This window comes from Chiloscyllium plagiosum, unplaced genomic scaffold (genome assembly GCF_037043375.1).
Source record: "Chiloscyllium plagiosum isolate Xiang-an unplaced genomic scaffold, Cpla_swu_hap1 HiC_scaffold_31, whole genome shotgun sequence".
Taxonomy (NCBI): Eukaryota; Metazoa; Chordata; class Chondrichthyes; order Orectolobiformes; family Hemiscylliidae; genus Chiloscyllium; species Chiloscyllium plagiosum.
Window position 1 is genome coordinate 19,065,237 of NW_028270169.1, and position 19,330 is coordinate 19,084,566.

The window sequence follows — 19,330 nt, forward strand, 5'->3', positions numbered from 1 at the left end:
TTAGACACTACATTAGAAAACTCTATTTGAGAACTTACTATGCAGGTTTGAATAAAGGAGTATGGCAGCGCATAAGAGATTGAAGAGGTTTAATTGGTGAGAAGGAGCAAGGAGCCTCAAGAGCAATTATGTACAGGCACCCAAAAGCCACAGATATCTCTGACCAGTATTTCAGTCTGCAGGTAAAAGTATTAGTTTAAAACGCTAGAAAAAAAAATGGAGATCCAATTTTAAGCTAGTGGTACTTTCTCATTTTCTGTTTTGTTACTGTAAGCTGCGTTTTGCTTTATTGTTGGGGTGAAAAGGTGCAAAATGTCTTGAACATTGTAATGAAAAGATAATCAGAGAAATATTAAGTTGTTTGAAAATACAATTGAGGATGCATTGTGTAGGGTAAAAATATCTCAACATTCACTGAGCATTTTTTTCCATAATTGCTTTCTATTGGGATGATGCAGAAGGTAAGAAAGCATGTAGTTTCAGTTTGTTTTTGTAAAAATTGTTGTCAGCAGTAAACTTATGCCATCAAGTGTACTTGCAAGAAAAAATATTTATAGTGATTAATGCTTTGGGGGTGGTGGGGATTTGTCTTTTCAGCACATACTCCTTTTGAGATAATTTAAATTATCTCGCTGTTCCTTTTGGAGTGGCGTGTACAGTACTCAAACTCAATTAAATGTAGTTTCATTTTATGAATACCATTAAATAATGAGAGAAATACAATCATTTACAGAAGTTTAGTTAGCAACTTCACTTTGCACATCTGCATATCATTTTTAACAATGACACAACTATTTCTTCAGATCAAAAGAAAGCAGCAGGAAATGCAATCAAACTCTTTTGCTTTCCCATCTATTGCCAGCAGTATAGACGACAGCTAACACCTTTAAAAATTGAAATGACTGATTCTTAATTTTAAGTAGAAAATTGCTGTCACTGTCTGCTTGTTTGTACTGACACTAAATATATATAAACAAATATGCATGATCTCTACATGTCAAAGAAGCTGTTTTCTGTAATGGTGACCATGACAAAACTTAGCAACTGTTGTTTTAAAACCAAACTTGATTTACCAATATCCTTCAGGAAACAAAGTCTGCCATGCTTACCTGATCTGGCCCACTTGTGACTCCAGATCCACAGCAATGTGTTGACTCGCCGAATGTATCCTAACAAGCCACGCAACATCCCTTGCAAGAATAAGGAAAATATTTGAAAATACATTTTGCTCATTCATCTTCAGATAGTATTACCTTCATTAATTTTGATCTTATACCCAGAATCGCATTAACATCAGTGATTTTAAAGTTTGATAGGACCATTTTCTACAGGTACAGCGTTTATGTTCCATTATTTGTGATTGCAGCTTTAAGGTCCGATCATTAAAATTGCCTTGCAGAACATAAATGGTAAAAATTATTGTTGTAACTGTCCAATTTTAATTTTAATTACAATGCTTGTAATTTTTCTTTCAAGCATTGCTGAAGCTGTAATGTATCAATTCAAGGCAGGTAACTAAGTTGATGGGTGCATTTTGTCAAAACTTTGGCAAATAGAATTAAGGAGAATCCAAAGAGTTTTTACAAATACATTAAGGACAAAAGGGTAACTAGGAAGAGCATAGGGCCCCTCAAAGATCATTGAGAGAAAGTGAGGGCTGCAGATGCTGGAGATCAGAGCTAAAAATGTGTTCTGGAAAAGGGCAGCAGGTCAGGCAGCATCCAAGGAACAGGAGAATCTTCTTAAGGGCTTATGCCCGAAACGTCGATTCTCCTGTTCCTTGGATGCTGCCTGACCTGCACTTTTCCAGCAACACATTTTCACCCCTCAAATATCAGCAAGGCGGCCTTTGTGTGGAGCCGCAGAAAATAGAGAAGATACTAAATGAGTATCTTGCATCAGTATTTATTGTGGAAAAGGATATGGAAGATGTAGAATGTAAGGAAATAGATGGTGACATCTTGCAAAATGTCCATATTACAGAGGAGGATGTCTTGAAATACTTAAGTGGATAAATCCCCAGGACCTGATCAGATGTACCCTAGAGCTCTGTGGGAAGCTAGAGAAGTGATTGCTGGGCCTGTTGCTGAGTTATTTGTATCATCGATAGTCACAGGTGAGATGTCGGAAGACTGGGGGTTGGCTAACATGGTGCCACTATTTAAGAAGGGTGGTAAGGACAAGCCAGGGAACTATAGATCAGTGAGCCTGACATCGGTGTTGGACAAGTTGTTGGAGGGAATCCTGAGGGACAGGATGTACATGTATTTGGAAAGGCAAGGACTGATTTGGGATAGTCAACATGGTTCTGTGTGTGGGAAATCATGTCTCACAAACTTGATTGAGTTTTTTGAAGAAGTAACAGAGGATTAATGAGGGCAGAACTGTAGACATGACTTGAGTAAGGCATTCAACAAGGTTTCCCGTGGGAGACTGGTTAGCAAGGTTAGATCTCACGGAATACAGGGAGACTAGCTATTTGGATACAGAACTGGCTCAAACGTAGAAGACAGAGGGTGGTGGTAAAGGGTTGTTTTTCAGACTGGAGGCCTGTGAATAGTGGAGTGCCACAAGGATTGGAGCTGGGTCCTCTACTTTTTGTCATTTACATAAATGATTTGGATGCGAGCATAAGAGGTACAGTTAGTAAGTTTGCAGATGACACCAAAATTGGTGTGTAGTGGACAGCGAAGAGGATTGCCTCAGATTACAACAGGATCTTGACCAGATGGGCCAATGGACTGAGAAGTGGCAGATGGAGTTTAATTCAGATAAATGCGAGGTGCTGCATTTTGGGAAAGAAAATCTTAGCAGGACTTATACACTTAATGGTAAGGTCCTCGGGAGTGTTGCTGAACAAAGAGACCTTGGAGTGCAGGATCATAGCTCCTTGAAAGTGGAGTCGCAGGTAGATAGGATCGTGAAGAAGGCATTTGGTATGCTTTCCTTTATTGGTCAGAGTATTGTGTACAGGAGTTGGGAGGTCATGTTGCGGCTGTACAGGACATTGGTTAGGCCAGTGTCGGAATATTGCGTGCAATTCTGGTCTCCTTCCTCTCTGAATGATGTCGTGAAACTTGAATAGGTTCAGAAAAGATTTACAAGGATGTTGGCAGGGTTGGAGGATTTGAGCTATAGGGAGAGGCTGAACAGGCTGGGGCTGTTTTCCCTGGAGTGTTGGAGGCTGAGAGGTGACCTTATAGAGGCTTACAAAATTATGAAGGGCATGGATAGGATAAATAGGCAAAGACGTTTCCCTGGGATCGAGGAGTCCAGAACTAGAGGGCATAGGTTTAGGGTGAGGGGGGGAAAGATATAAAAGAGACCTACGGGGCAACTCTTTCACAGAGGGTGGTACGTGTATGGAATGAGCTGCCAGAGGATGTGTTGGAGGCTGATACAATTGCAACATTTAAGAGGCATTTGGATGGGTATATGAATAGGAAGGGTTTGGAGGGATATGGGCTGGGTGCTGGCAGGTGGGACTAGATTGGGTTGGGACATCTGGTCGGCATGGACGGGTTGGACCGAAGGGTCTGTTTCCATGCTGTACATCTCTGATTCTATGATTACAGTATCAGTTCAAGAATTAAACCAGGTTCTGTTTTGCTGGTTCTACCTTCCCCGGTTACCCAAAGAAAACAAATTAGAAGAATCAGTAGTATTCTTGTAAATACAGAATATGGCCTGGGCTTTCTGTTTAATTGTTTTGGCTCTTACATTCCCCTGATATTGGCATAACTTATGAAAAATATTACAGAACGTTTTAGATTAGATTCCCTACAGTATGGAAACAAGGCTTTCAGCCCAACAAGTCCACACTAACTCTCTGAAGACTAACCCACCCAGACCCATTCCCCCAACCCCATATTTACCCCTGACTAATGCAGCTAACACTATAGGTAATTTAGCATGACCAATTCACCTGACCTGCACATCTTTGGATTGCAGTATTTTGTTAAGCAAGTGTTCAACACAATTAAAGGATCTGCAAACTTCTGTACGAATTTAATCACCTGGTGATGGAAGTTTGCCCAGAACGTGCCAGGATGAATTAATCACCACTGGGCGTTTCTACTAATTGCACTTGCTTACAGACGTGTAAATTGGCTCCAAAGTTATGCTGGTTCTTTTTCGCGCGAGGGTTCTAATCGTTTAAAAAATAATAATTTACAGGAGCTGATCCTTTTAATCCCTAAAAAAAGTTTTTTTTAAAGCTCTTTTGAGTAATTTAACTAATCTTAGTACTATGATTTGAAATGTTTTATTGTTATAAATTCATTTTCAGCTGTATTCATTAAACTTTAAGACTTTACTATTCTTAAATATATCAAGGAAATTCTTAAAAAGAGACTACACTGTTAAAGTGTGTCCCATTGCATTGGTCCATGGTAGATTTTATATTTGGCAAAATGTAAATAAGTTTGAATGCAAACACATCGAAAAAAGCTAACTTTCAAAATTGGTGCACTTTATACTCAAAGTGGAACCTCTTGTTTAATTAATAATGTCTTTTATCTTTCTTTCTCCCTATCTCTATCACTCTCCTTTTCCCTATCTGGATCTCTGTCTCTTACCTCCATTCCAAACCCACATCTATGTAACAATCTAGCTAGATCTAAATATGAGTTGCACAGTTGATATACCAGTATTCTGAATGTTGAATGGCACCATAGATTAATTTATTTGATTAACTAATCAATCTGCCCAGATGGACCTTCCAGCTAGTTAATTCAGAAATCTCTAAAACATGTATAGATTAGATTTTTAAACTAAAAATCAATTTGAGGTGAATTTGAAAGTTATTGATACGAGGTGAACAATTTAAGTTAGAATACTTAATATAAAAACTCTAAAATATCAGATTATTAAGTTCACCAAATTGATTTGCTGAATATGAATTGTTCAAAGCATCCAAGAGGAGTCAAGTCTCAAGTTATTGCAAAGAAGAGTTGTGATCAAAAAGGAAAGGCATTGGAATACATATAACAAGCCCTCCTTATTTTGTTATTTCCTGTGATGTTAGCATTTCTCATTAGGCCAACATTTATTGACCAATAATAATTGCCCTTCACCACTGCCACCTTAAACCACTGCAGTCCATGTAGGTACACCCACAGTATTGTTAAGGACATAATTGCAAAGTGTGACTTTGACTTTGAATCTAACTACATTGTCCAAAATTCAGTAGTCAATCTAAACTGTTTGCATTTCTTACAGCCTGATGAGAACTCGCTGGATTTCTCCTCCTGTATTCTACGTCCTGGGATTAAAAATGCAAAAGATCTAGCCTGTGGAGTGTGTCTGCTTAATGTTGATTCTAGAAGCAAGGTAAGTACAAGGTTCCTATAACTTGCACACATTCCAGCAGTTATTTACATAATGATCTAATGCATTGTTGAGTAACTTGTAGGAAGCGTATCCAGGCCATTGAACATTTTTCTGTGCCCTTTGACATTCTTTAGTTCTTTGTTTACTGTTCATAAATCAGAAACTGTATGTTTAAAAAAAAAAGCCAAGTTATTGGCTTTCAGGTTTCAATTACAGTACAGATGCAGTGCACTGCTGAGCACTGGTTTGAGCCATAGTTTCAGTTTGAGATAGTATTTATACTGACTGAAGGTGATGAGATGTTCACTCAGCCAGGTATGTTACAAGATGCGTAGGGACCTAAGTCAACATCCACTAATGTTTTAGCAAGTGCTTTAGCTGGCCAAAAGGCAGTGCCAAGTAGTAAGCCTTAGGAAATGTTTCCAGTTATTTCTTTCTTGCCTTCCATGCACTTCTTTCTGATGCCTGTCAACCAAAGTCTATACTGCATGTACTGAAAATATATGAAATGGTGTTGATGCACAGTAATTTGAAGAGAAAAAGTTGTTTTTTTTGACATTTTGAGGATTGTCATTCAGCTGATGTGATGCTAAGAAGGATACTGACTTCACATCTCACTTATTCCAGGAGGAAGAAAACTTGGAGGATCATCCTAAACAAGTATGACCTTCTAACAGTTACATTCTCAAAACATCTCATCTGCCAAATGGCTATGGAATTGGGCTAAATTAAAATTAGCCCTTGAACTGCCTGCCGGGCTAATTTTAATATCTTTCCTTTCCTTTCCTTTCCTATGCTATCATCATTTTGGGATCTTGAGATTATTCGGAGTAATTTAACATCTACTGTCTTCTTAACAAACATTATGGGTCCAACTTTCTTTTTGGTGCAAACATTATAATTTTTGGATTGCATGGGGAAATTGTATTGCATTTGTCATAAATGGATGGTTTCACTATGCATGTTGGTGAAAATTAATACATTTGGTTTTTAAAGTAAATTTCTTTTTAACTATTTAAATTTCAGTTTAATTATTGTAATTATAACTAAAATATACAATTCAATGCAACATGGGATTGCTCCAAATGGGTGGCATACACTAAAATTACAGGACAGGGGTTTTGGCTGGTGCATGGAGGACTCCAAAATGAAAGTACAAATTACTGTCCAAGAAGGAAAGGAATGGCTGTATTTGTCACAATGTGGCCATTTCATACTGTAGACAAGTCTGTTGCTAAACTGGTGTACCATCATGCATCCAATAGTCTGCAATTGAACTGTTTTGACAAATAGGCTTCAAGTATAGAGTTGAAGAGCAAGATTCTAGCTCATGAATTTGATGAAGAGGTCATCGGACTCAAACTATTAACACTGCTTCCTCCCCACAAATACTGCCAGACCAGCTTAGTTTTGCCAGCAATTCTGTTTTTGTTTCAGATTGCAATCGCAATTCTTTATTTCGTTTTCACGAATTTTATGGTCAGTCAAGGCTGAGTTTGGTAGTTTCATAAGAGTGGTACTGGGCTTTCAGTAGCTATGCAGTCAATTTGAACTGAATATTGACTGAGAACAGAACTGAACATAGCCGTGATTCCCACTTGGTTAATAGATTTCTGAACTGGCACAAATTGGGAATGTCCATTTAGATAACATGTTAGTTTTTAAAAATTTTGATGGATTTTTAATTTCAAAGTTAACAAAGTAAGGAAAGGATGATCCAAAGCACATTAAAGTTAGATAAATATGTTTGAACATAATCACGGTATTATGTGGGAAATGTGACAGTGAGTTTGCTCATAACGCACTCTAACAGAGATGATGACATGATCATCCATTTTTTGGTGTTAGTTCAGAGGACCTCAAAGATGAAACCTCCATCATTGCATTGCTGAACAATCATTTTTCAAGTGGGTAATGTACCTATCCTACACAAATAATTGCTATTCCATGAGAAGATATTGCAACAAAAGGAGCATTTATATCCAAGATTTAGTCAGTTACGTGATAATGGAGTTCTTAATTCTTTTACAGCACATAAAGGGTTAATAAATCTACAGGGAGTTGTATTCCATTTAAAAACAAAACATAAGAAAGAGCTGAAACACGCAATTCAGCCCTACTAGCCTGTTCAGCCATTGAATACAATAATGCCTAATCTCATCTCTGCCTCAGCTCCATTATACTGCCCACTATCTGTAACCCTTCAACCCATTGCTAATTAAAAATCTATCCTCTCCTTAAACTTACTCAACATCCTGGCATCCACTATACTCTAGGATGGTGAATTCCAGTTTCATGACTCTGAGTGAAGTAATTTCTCCTCATAGGGGCAGCACGGTGGCTCAGTGGTTAGCACTGCTGCCTCACAGCGCCAGGGACCCGGGTTCGATTACGACCTCAGGCGACTGTCTGTCTGTGTGGAGTTTGCACATTCTCCCCGTGTCTGCGTGGGTTTCCTCCAGGTGCTCCGGTTTCCTCCCACAATTCAAAAGATGTGCAGGTTAGGTGAATTGGCCATGCTAGATTGCCCATAGTGTTAGGTGCATTAGTCAGGGATAAATGTAGGGTCGGGGAATGGTCTGGGTGGGTTAGTCTTTGGAGGGTTGGTGTGGACTTGTTGGGCCGAAGGGCCTATTTCCATACAGTAGCAAATCTAATCTAATCATCCCTGTTTTAAATCTGCCGCTCCTTATCCTAAAGCTATGATCTCTTGTTCTAGATTGCCCACATAAGGAAACATCCTATCTACATCTAATTTGTCAATCCCCTTCATCTTACGTATGAATTACATCTCTTCTCATCCTTCTAAACTCCAGAGAATATAGGCTTAAACTGCTCAATCACTCTTCGTAAGATAAATGTAATGACACTTTTCAGAAAAGTGTGAAATGGATATTGCAATTCTTCGACAAGATTTCATCTTCCATTTGGTCTATTATTTAAACGTTAGTATATTTTGCGTACTCCATCTGTGGTATTATTTAATAGTGTTTTCCATTTCTCCACTTTTCATAAATCATTTATGCTCAAAAGACCACATATGTTTGTAATATTTACATGAGTGTGAGGAGCAGAATTATTGTTGCAAATAAATGTCAGTTCAACAAGAAATGGTAACGATGCAGCTGAATGCTTGTAATATATAATCTCTATAGGAAAAAAACTACCTATTACACTACACTAGATATTTCAAACAGTGTTTGACAATTTTTGTAGCAGAACCCATATTCCCTAACTCCCTAAAATAAAACAAAGAACTGCAGATGCTAGATAAAGGAGGCTGATTAGGCTGGGGCTGTTTTCCCTGGAGTGTATGAAGCTAAGGGGTGACCTTATAGAAGGTATAAAATTTTGAGGGTCATAGGGTGAATAGCCAAGGTCTTTTCCCCAGGGTAGCAGAATCCAAAACTGGAGGCATAGGTTTACGGTGAGACGGGAAAGATTAAAAAGGACCTAAGGGACAACTTTTTCATGCAGCGGGTGGTGCATGTATGAAATAAGTTGCCAGAGGAAGTGGTCGGCTCTGGTACAATTTCAGCATTTAACAGGCATCTGGATGGGTATTTGAATAGGAAGGGTTTGCAGGGATATGGGCCAAATGCTTGCAAATGGGACTAGATTAATTTAGGATATCTGGTCGGCATGGACAAGTTGGACCGAAGGGTCCATTTCCGTGCTGTACAGCTCTATAACTCTATCTGAAGCAAAAGCAGAAATTTCTGGAGAAACTCTGCAGGTCTGGCAACACCTGTGGAAAGAAAGCAGTGTTACTGTTTCAAGTTCAGTGATCCTTCATCAGAACTCAAAGCTAGGAGAGGAGTAGTTGGCAGGAGAAGCGAGTCACACAGATGGACCTGTGGTGTCTTGCGAGAGAGAGAGAAAAAAGTGAGAAGCAAAGGGATTGCTGATGAGCTGGACGAGAAATTAAGTGCTCAATAGGTGTTAACAGGAAGTGTGAATTGTTGAAAATGGGTTGGCTGTGCTGGAAGCAAACTGTGCAGAACAGTACGTGGGGGAGTGGCATTGGTGATAAACATGGACAGTGTTCACATTCAGAAATTGTTAAAACTCAGTTTTGAGGCAGTAAGGTAACTAGACAGAGGAAGTGATGGTGTTCCTTCAGCTTGTGTTGATCTTCATTAGAGCACAGCATCAGGCCTAGAAATGTTGGCATGGGAACACATTGGTGTGTTGAAGTGGCAGGCACGTGGAAGCTCGGGATCATTTTTACAGGCAAAGCAGAAGTGTTCTGCCGAGCGGTCCCCCAGTCCTTATTTGGTCTCCCTGGTGTAAAGGACATCACATTGTGAGCAGTGAATACAGTAGTTTGGGTGAACTGCAGGTAAATCAACCTTTCACCTGGAAGGTAAAGGTATCTGGGGCCTTGGCTAATGAGGAGAGATGAAGTAAGTGGGGAAGGTGCGACACCTTCTGCCATTGCATGGGAAGGTGCTGTGGGGAGGTGTTGGAGTGGAGGAGGAGGAGTGGACCAAGGTGTCTGAGGGAATGGTTTCTGCAGAATGCTGACAAGGAAGGGGAAAAGAATACATGCATCGGCTTGGAGGTTCAGAGTATGTTTCGCATACACCAGTTGGTCTGATGTCACATTGACTTTCAGTTCCAGCAGATGCTGGCCCACGTGGGCCTCGGAGTATTGCACAGCAAAATAAAAATTAGGGAGACCATAGCGCTTCCTACTTACTACCCACCTTACCCTCCTGCCATGCAGACTTCACATAAGTGAACCAGCTGTCAAAGTGGTATTTGATACACCTTCACATTTCTGAATGTAGCAGTTGATTGCTATGAAGAGGGTGTGATTTACACACACCCACCCCTCCACCCACACTTCTGCCTGTGCAGTTTAAAGTTAAAAATCACACAACACCAGGTTATAGTCCAACAGGTTTAAGTGGAAGCACACTAGCTTTCGGAGCATTGCTCCTTCATCAGGTGGTAGTGGAGGGCTCAATCCTAACACACAGAATTTATAGCAAAAATTTACAGTGTGATGTAACTGAAATTATACATTGAAAAATTGATCGTCTGTTAAGCCTTTCATCTGTTGGAATACCATGATAGTTTCACTTCTTTCACGTGTAAATCACAAAACCTTTTTTTTAAAAAGTTGCATTCTCGGGTTAGCTGTTAACAATGGTGATAGCTAGACAATATGTTGAAGATGTTAGACCCTGTGTTCTCTGTCTATGCCATAATGTTTAGATTGATCCTAATCTAAAAAGTGAGATAATAGAGTTTTACATGAATTCAGCAGTTTTTGAGCGAAGTACAATGTAACCCTGCAAGTGCAAATTCAACCCACAAAATGTGTGTGTGCATGTAGGGCTTTGTCTGTCTGTATGTATGTGTGTCTGGGTTTGTGTGTGTGTGCGCACGCGCGCAGAGTATCTTAAGTCTGTGAGGGGGTGCATGTGTGGGAGTGTGGAGTGTGTGTGGGTGTCTGTGTGTGCGTCTGTTAATATGTGTATCCACGTGTGTATAGGAGTGCCTCTGTGTGTGTGTGTGTGTGTGTATAGGAGTATCTGTGTGTGTGTGTGTATAGTGCAATGGTGGTCATCTGTAATGTGACATGAGCCCAAGGTCCCGGTTGAGGCCCTCCCTATGGGTACCGAACTTAGCTATCAGCCTCTGCTCGGCCACTTTTTGCTGCTGCCTGTCCCAAAGTCCGCCTTGGAGGATGGTCACGAAGGACCAAGGTCAAATGTCCTGGACCACTGAAGTGTTCCCCAACTGGGAGGGAACCCTCCTGTCTGTTGATTGTTGCACGGTGCCCATTCATCCGTTGTTGTAGCCTTTGCTCGTTTTCCCCAATGTACCATGCCGCCGGGCATCCTTGCCTGCATCGTATAAGATAGACAATGTTGGCTGAGTCACATGAGTACCTGCCATGTACAAGGTGGGAGGTGTCCCCACGCCTAATGGTGGTATCTATGTCCACACTCTGACACGTCTTGCAGGACCTACCGTGACAGGCTTGTATGGAGTTGTCCTGAGAGCCGGACAGCAAGCTACGAACAACGATCTGTTTGAGGTTTGGCAGTTGTTTAAAGGCAAGTAGTGGAGGTGTGGGGAAAGTCTTGGTGAGGTGCTCATCCTCATTGATAATGTGTTGCAGGTCACGAAGAACATGGCATAGTTTTTCAGTTCCTGGGAAATACTGAACAATGAAGGGTACCCCGTCGGTTGCAGCACGTGTCTGTCTCCTGAGGAGGTCATTACGGTTCCTTGCTGTGGCACTTTGGTGGCAGTCGATGAATTGAGCATTGTACCCCGTTCTTGTGAGGGCATCCCTGAGTACTTCCAGGTGTCCGTCACGTTCCTCCTCATCTGAGCAGATCCAGTGTACGCGGAGTGGAGGGCTTGTCCATAGGGGATGGTTGTTTTAATATGTTTTGGGTGGAAGCTGGAGAAGTGTAGCATTGTGAGGTGGTCTGTGGGTTTGCGGTAAAGTGTGGTGCTGACGTGTCCTCAGCCGCATCCCCTCACCTCAGATACTACTCACTCTCACTCTCTCGCACGCACACAGGCACTCGCGCACGCACACAGGCACTCGCGCACGCACACAGGCACTCGCGCACGCACACACACAGGCACTCGCGCACGCGCACACACACAGGCACTCGCGCACGCGCGCACACACAGGCACTCGCGCACGCGCGCACACACAGGCACTCGCGCTCGCGCACACACAGGCACTCGCGCTCGCGCACACACAGGCACTCTCGCTCGCGCACACACAGGCACTCTCGCTCGCGCACACACAGGCACTCGCGCTCGCGCACACACAGGCACTCGCGCTCGCGCACACACAGGCACTCGCGCTCGCGCACACACAGGCACTCGCGCTCGCGCACACACAGGCACTCGCGCTCGCGCACACACAGGCACCCACACACGCACCCCCTCACAGACTTAAGACACTCTGCACTCACTACAAGCGCGCACACACTTTCTCACACTCACAATCCCCAACCCAGACAGACAGGCAGACACATACAGACAGACAAAGACCTATATGCACACACATATTTTGTGGATTTAATCTGTACTTGCAGGGTTACATTGTACTTTGCTCAAAAACTGCATGAATTCATGCAAACCTCTGTTATTTCTCTTTTTAGATTAGGATCAATCTAAACATCATGGCATAGACAGAGAACACAGGGGGCTAACACCTCCAATATATTGTCTAGCTATCACCATTGTTAACAGCTAACCTGAGAATGCAACATTTTTAAAAAATAGTTTTGTGATTTACACATGAAAGAAGTGAAACTATCATGGTATTCTAACAGATGAAAGGCTTAACAGACGATCAATTTTTCAATGTATAATTTCAGTTACATCACACCGTAAATCTTTGCTATAAATTCTGTGTGTTAGGATTGAGCCCTCCACTACCACCTGGTGTTGTGTGATTTTGAACTTTGTGCACCCCAGTCCAACACCGGCATCTCCAAATCATGTGCAGTTTAAGGTTGTCTGAGCCAGGGACTGCTCCTGCGTTGGAAACGGATTTGTGCTTCACGTTCATAATCACTTTCTTGCATTCCGCTGTTGGAATATGCATTGGAGGACCTCACTGAAAACCAGATCTGGCTTGGCTGTAACGACTTCCTTAGTTCATTAGCTCATAATCAAATATTGGCCTCTTAGAAAGAAGGCAGAAAGCAGCAACCGTTGATTGGAGCTGCATGGTTCATTGAAGTTGCCAGCATCCGCAAGAGAGGGAAGAGGAAAGTAGTCTTTTGGTTGATGATATGTCATTCTGCGATCCTTTGAATATACCACACAATATGAGGCAGGAGCCACAAGGCTCTGGCAAAGTATCTGGGATAGCTTTCTGATGACACAAACTTAGGTAGGAATGTTAATTTGTGAGAAGGATACAATGACAGGTTAAGTGAACAGGCACGAACATGGCAGATATGATAGATTGTGAAGTTAGCCACTTTTATCTGGGATAAAAAAAGGAGGGCAGATTATTAAATGATGAAAAATTGAGAAGTGTTGGTGTCCAAAGGAACCTGGGTATCCCTGTTCCTGAGTCGCTAAAAGCAGTTGCAACAAAAGGTAAGGAAGGCAAATAACATGTTGGACTTCATTGCAAAGGGATTTGAGTGTAGAAGTAAAAATCACAGAAGTTGAATATTAAAAATCACAGAAGTTGAATATACAGTCTTGCTGGAGCACTGTATGCAATTTTGGCCTCCTTATTTAATGGATATACTTGCCATAAAAGAACTCAAATGAAAATTCACCAGATGAATTCTGGAGTAAACAGGGTGTATTGTGGAACCAGTCTATTCTCCAGAGCTTCAAAGAGTAAGAGGTGATCTCATTAAGATTTGCAATATTTTAGAATGGCATTACAGGGTGAATTTGAATAGGATGTTTCCCACGGCTGATGAGTCCACAACTAGAGAGCCTAATCTCAAAATAAGGGGTAGGCTGTTGAAGACTGAGATGAGGGGGAATTTATTCACTCGTAGGGTGATATTGATCTTTGAAATCCTCTACTTAGAGGGCTGCGGAGGCTTGATCACTGAGCACAAATTTGGTAATATTATGGAGACTGTCAGGGATATGGGGTTAGAAAGAGAACATGCACAGAGGAAATCATCAGCCATGATCGAATTGATTGATTGATGATGGCTGACCAGCTGTATGGCCTGTTCCTGTTCCCAAAGTCTAACGTTATAATCTAGTAGCCTGTTGGTGCACTAACTTCAAGCTGTATTGTCACGTGAACTTAAGAGTTAAGGCCTCATAGCAAGAATTCAGTTACCTATTTCATTGGTGCTGGAGCAGTGCATTTGCTTGAGGAATATTGGAAATACTGGGCAGGTCCAACAGCACCAATGGAGAGAGAAGCAGCGTAAATGTTTCAGATTAATAATCTGAAAAGGACTGAAAGAGTTTGAGATATAACAGGTTTTAAGCAAATAAAGAGGTATGGAAAAGTGAGTGAGAAGGCCAATCTGTGATTGGGTTCAAATAGAAAAGATGAAATGACAAAAAGAATAATGGTGCAGTGAAAAATGAGTTGATAGTGGGACAAGTGCAAAACAAGATGGCTTTAAGAAGATATGTGATCAGAGCAAAATTATCACCAGCTGATGTCCAAAAATTTAATGACTCAGATTATGATCTGAAATTGTTAAGTCTATAAGACTGTAACAAGCTTATCGAAAGATATGTTGCTGTTCCTCGAGCATGCACTGTATTGAGTTGCACTGGAATATTTCAGCATTTCAGAAACTGTTCCTTTTGTGACTTCATAATCCACTCCTTAATCACCTCCAAGACTGTCTGCCTCTTTCTCATGTCTCCTTTTCAAAGGCAGAAGAGGCCAAATGTCCTTTCACCTCACTTTCTCATCTTCTGGGGCTCCATACACTGAAACAGAAATTTACTTAGCTTTCTTTTAAGTTGGTACACTGTGCAGTGTTCTCAACGCTGTCTCCTGTACAGTGGAAAGGCTAAATGCAAATTGGATGACTGAATTGTGTGGTACTGGGTTCAATTAACTCCATGACTCCGAGCTTCCATTGCCTATTATTTTACTCCTTTACCTGACTGTCGTCTTAACTTGCACTGTTCCAGTGAAGTTTAGCATAAGCTAAAGACGAAACATCTCTTTTGAAGAGGTACTTTACAGCCTTGATATGGAGTTCAATCATTTCCAGTCATATTGTCTCCTTTTGTTGGACACTAGCTGTTGGTGATGATTCAGTTATTCCCATTTACATCTGCTCTCGATCTTTTGTTTCTTGTCTCCTTTTGATCTGTACCATCATAACTTTAATCAGTTAACTCACCTGCTGCCGACTGTATGACAGACCATCCCTGCCCATCTTCTCCCAACATTTCCCTATCTTAAATGCTACTTGTTTAAAATCTTTTAAATCAAACAGAATCATAGAATTCTGATGACGCAGAAGGAGGCCATTTAGTCCACTGTTTCTCTGCCAGCTCTCCAAATGAGTTTTACTCTTAAGTTAAAATTCATGAATTTTTTGTTTTGGCAAAAGATCAAGCTGAAACATTAACCATTTACAGGTGCCGCCTGACCAGCATTTAGTTTTCAACATTTCAGAACATTTTTTGAATGCTTGTTAGCAAATGACTAGAATACTGGCTGGGTTTCTTTTGTGTGTAACAGTGAAACCTAAAGAGAATGTTCATGATGCAAGTTTGAGGGATGCAAGAAAGTTTTAATCTTACTGGGTACAGCATAGAAGAAATTAGTCCTTTGAGGAAGGCATGGCATTTCTTGTTCTTTAAAAAAACAAATTACTACACAGAATATTATAAAGGAAGAAGTATTTGTTTTCATTTATTTCTTAATATGAAATCTGAAAATAGTTTTGCACATAATACAGAATTGTTTTATCTATCATTTTGAGCTACCATTTCATTCATTGCTTTAAAGGCAATACAAATTGTAGTTTGTTTCTATTCAGAAATGACTGGATTTGTTTTCTGTGTTGTCTGTCAGTATTTGTCAGCTTTCACTTAAGCAAAGTAAACTATTTTAATGAATATTTTGAACACAGTGAAATAAAATAAAACTATCTTTTGGAGAGCGATGGGTTTTTACCCATTAATATTGACAGGTAGCTGTATGGTTAAACTGTATGGTTTATAATGAGCTGGAATTTAGAGAAAAGGTTAATGTTAATAGTTGGGTTAAGTAAAATTATTTTTGGCCAATTAATAAATATATCATTATTTTTGCTTTCCATTAGCTGCTCCTACAGTGATATTTATTGATTTGAGATCACTATTTAACACATGACCAATTTTCATGTTATCTGCAAACTTACTGATCATACCTCCTACATTTCTGTCTCGATCATTAATGTGCACTAAAAACAGCGAGGGACCCAGCACCAAACCCTGTGATACCACTTCAGTCACAAAACCATCAGTCAACTATTACCTTCTGCTTCCTGTCACTAAGCCAATTTTTGATCCAATTTGTCAAATTTCCCTGGATCAAATGGGCTTGCTATGCGACACCTTGTCAAAATCCTAACTGAAGTCCATATATATATAGTCACCACCTCAAAACTTCTTGAATAATGGCACTACATTGGCTGTCCTTCAGTATACTGGGACCTTTCCTGTGGCCAGAGAGAATTTAAAAATTAATGTCAGAGTCCCTGTAATTTCTCCTCTTGCTTTTCATAGCAGCATTGGATACATCTCACCTGGGCTGGCAATTCATCCACTTTTGAGCTCACTAAAACTGCTAATACTTCTCTCCCTCAATGCTAATTTATTCAAATATATCAGTCCTCCTCGCTGATTCTTAGACTTACATTGCATCTGTACTTAGATAGTCGTAGAGATGTACAGCACGGAAACAGACCCTTCGGTCCAACTTGTCCACGCCGACCAGATATCCCAACCCAATCTAGCCCCGTTCTGGGCCCATATCCCTCCAAACGCTTCCTATTCAGCTACCCATCCAGATGCCTTTTAAATGTTGCAATTGTACTAGCCTCCACCCACTTCCTCTGGCAGCTCATTCCATGCATGCACTACCCTCTGCTTGAAAAGGTTGCCCCTTAGGTCTCTTTTATATCTTTCCCCTCTCACCCTAAACCTATGCCCTCTAGTTCTGGACTCCCCCACCCCAGGGAAAAGACTTTGTCTATTTATAATATCCATGCCCCTCATGATTTTGTAAACCACTATAAGGTCAGCCCTGAGCCTTCCGATGCTCCAGGGAAAACAGCCCTTGCCTATTCAACCTCTTCCTATAGCTCAAATCCTCCAACCATGGCAACATCTTTGTAAATCTTTTCTGAACCCTTTCATGTTTCACAACATCTTTCCGATAGGAAGGAGACCAGAATTACACACAATATTTCAACAGTGGTCTAGCAAATGTCCTGTACAGCCACAACATGACCTTCCAATTCCTGTACACAGTACTCTGACCAATAAAGGAAAGCATACCAAACGCCGCCTTCACTATCTTATCTACCTGCGACTCCACTTTTAAGAAGCTATGAACCTGTACTCCAAGGTCTCTTTGTTCAACAACACTCCCTAGGACCTTTCCATTATGTGTATAAGTCCTGCTAAGATTTGCTTTCCCAAAATGCACCATCTCACATTCATCTAAATTAAACTCCATCTGCCACTTCAGTCCATTGGTCCATCTGATCAAGATCCCATTGTAACCTGAGGTAACCTTTTTTGCTGTCCACTACACCTCCAATTTTGGTGTAATCTGCAAACTTACTAACTATACCTCTTATGCTGACATCCAAATCATTTATATAATAGATGAAAAGTAGAGGACCCAGCACTGATCCTTGTGGTACTTCACTGGTCACAGGCCTCCAGTCTGAAAAGCAACCCTCCACCACCACCCTCTGTCTTCTACTTTTGAGCCAGTTCTGTATCCAAATGGCTAGTTCTCTCTGTATTTCATGAGATCTAACCTTGCTAACCAGTCTCCCATAGGGAATCTTTTTGAACGCTTTACTGAAGTCCATATAGATCACCTCTATTGCTCTATCCTCATCAATCCTCTTTGTTATTTCAAAAAACTCAATCAAGCTTGTGAGACATGATTTCCCACACAAAGCCAAGTTGACTATCCCTAATCAATCCTGGCCTTTCCAAATACATGTACATCCTGTCCCTCAGGATTCCCTTCAACAACTTGCCCACCACCAATGTCACGCTCGCTGGTCTATAGTTCCCTGGCTTGTACTTACCACCTTTCTTAAGCAGTGGCACCATGTTAGCCAACCTCCAGTCTTCTGGCACCTCACCTGTGACTATTGATGATACAAGTATCTCAGCAAGAGGCCCAGCAATAACTTCCCTAGCTTCCCACAGAGCTTTAGGGTACACCTGATCAGGTTACAATAGAGAAGGATAACATGCTCATTTAAAACCTAAGTAATGTCTTCTGGCTCTCTATGTACACTGCCATTTTGGTATCTAATGGGCTGTCCTCTTTCCCTGGTTATTATCTTGCCCCTAATATACTGAGGGAAAATCTAAAGGCATTCTGTGTTTTTTCTCATGTCTCCCTCCTCGCTTTCCTAAATCCTTTAAGCAATTTTCTCTGCTCTTCTTGAGTATCTACTGTTTTGAGTCTTCCGTATCTAGCATGAGCTTCCTTTTTTTTCTTATTTCTGTGCTTACTCTTTCTGTCATCTGTCACACCTACACTTCTGTCCTATTATTCTGGTTGAGACATTGAAGCTCAATTGTTCCTTCATTCTAATTAGGAGCATTTTTATTGTCGAGCACTTCTACAGCCCTCAGCGTGAGCTTTGAAAAAGTCATAGCCTTTTTAAACAATTGCCATTGGTTGAAGAACCTTTTGTTTTGAACATCAGAGAGAAATACTCGACAATCTGCAAGTTTAGAGTTTACCTGCAAGAGTCGAGTTTTCCCAAAATCCAGCTTCTATCCAATCTTAACAGTCTTCAAGAACTTTGCTCTTTAAATTATTCAAACACACGAAACATAAATGAAGGCTGGATTTGTGAATGATTTTCTGATTTGTATTGTGGCAAGCATTTGATAAGCTGGAGTTACACTTTATGCACAAATTTCAATTAATACTCCTTTAAATCTGCTCTATCTTAAGGGGCTGATCAATTAAAATATAATTAAATAGTAATAAAGGAAGCAATTACAGATGTGAACAGATCCACATTTATTTTTGGATTGTATAAATCTTAACATGTGGCGTCCTGACTTGAGCACCTATAGATCACATCAGTTCTGAGCATGTGGTAAGCGTTCTATATAAAATAGAATTCTCGATGACATTTTTCAGACCAGTAAAAAATAACTTTAGTTCAAATGAATCTATTGGGTGAGGTCAGTTTAGTTGACATTAATTTGTAATTTTCTGTAAAATATTAACCATCCTTCATTGACATTTTTCATTCGTATATATTTGAGTACAGTTACAAACCCTCGCCAATTTCACCAA

The 19,330-nt window shown here is 40.6% G+C and overlaps 1 protein-coding gene across 8 annotated transcripts in view; it reads left to right on the forward strand.

The window, feature by feature from the left end:
• The window catches only part of synrg (synergin, gamma), a 110,714-nt gene that overhangs the window by 88,041 nt on the left and 3,343 nt on the right, over positions 1–19,330 (forward strand). For 4 of the 8 annotated variants that reach the window (XM_043718368.2, XM_087977307.1, XM_087977308.1 and 1 more), the window contains 2 exons: positions 5,221–5,331; positions 5,959–5,991. In XM_043718368.2, the coding sequence (XP_043574303.2) occupies positions 5,221–5,331; positions 5,959–5,991 (144 nt within the window). Of the gene's footprint in view, positions 1–5,220; positions 5,332–5,958; positions 5,992–19,330 lie in introns of those variants that run through there. The other 4 variants (XR_015752328.1, XM_043718370.2, XM_043718376.2 and 1 more) reach the window with 2 other exon arrangements.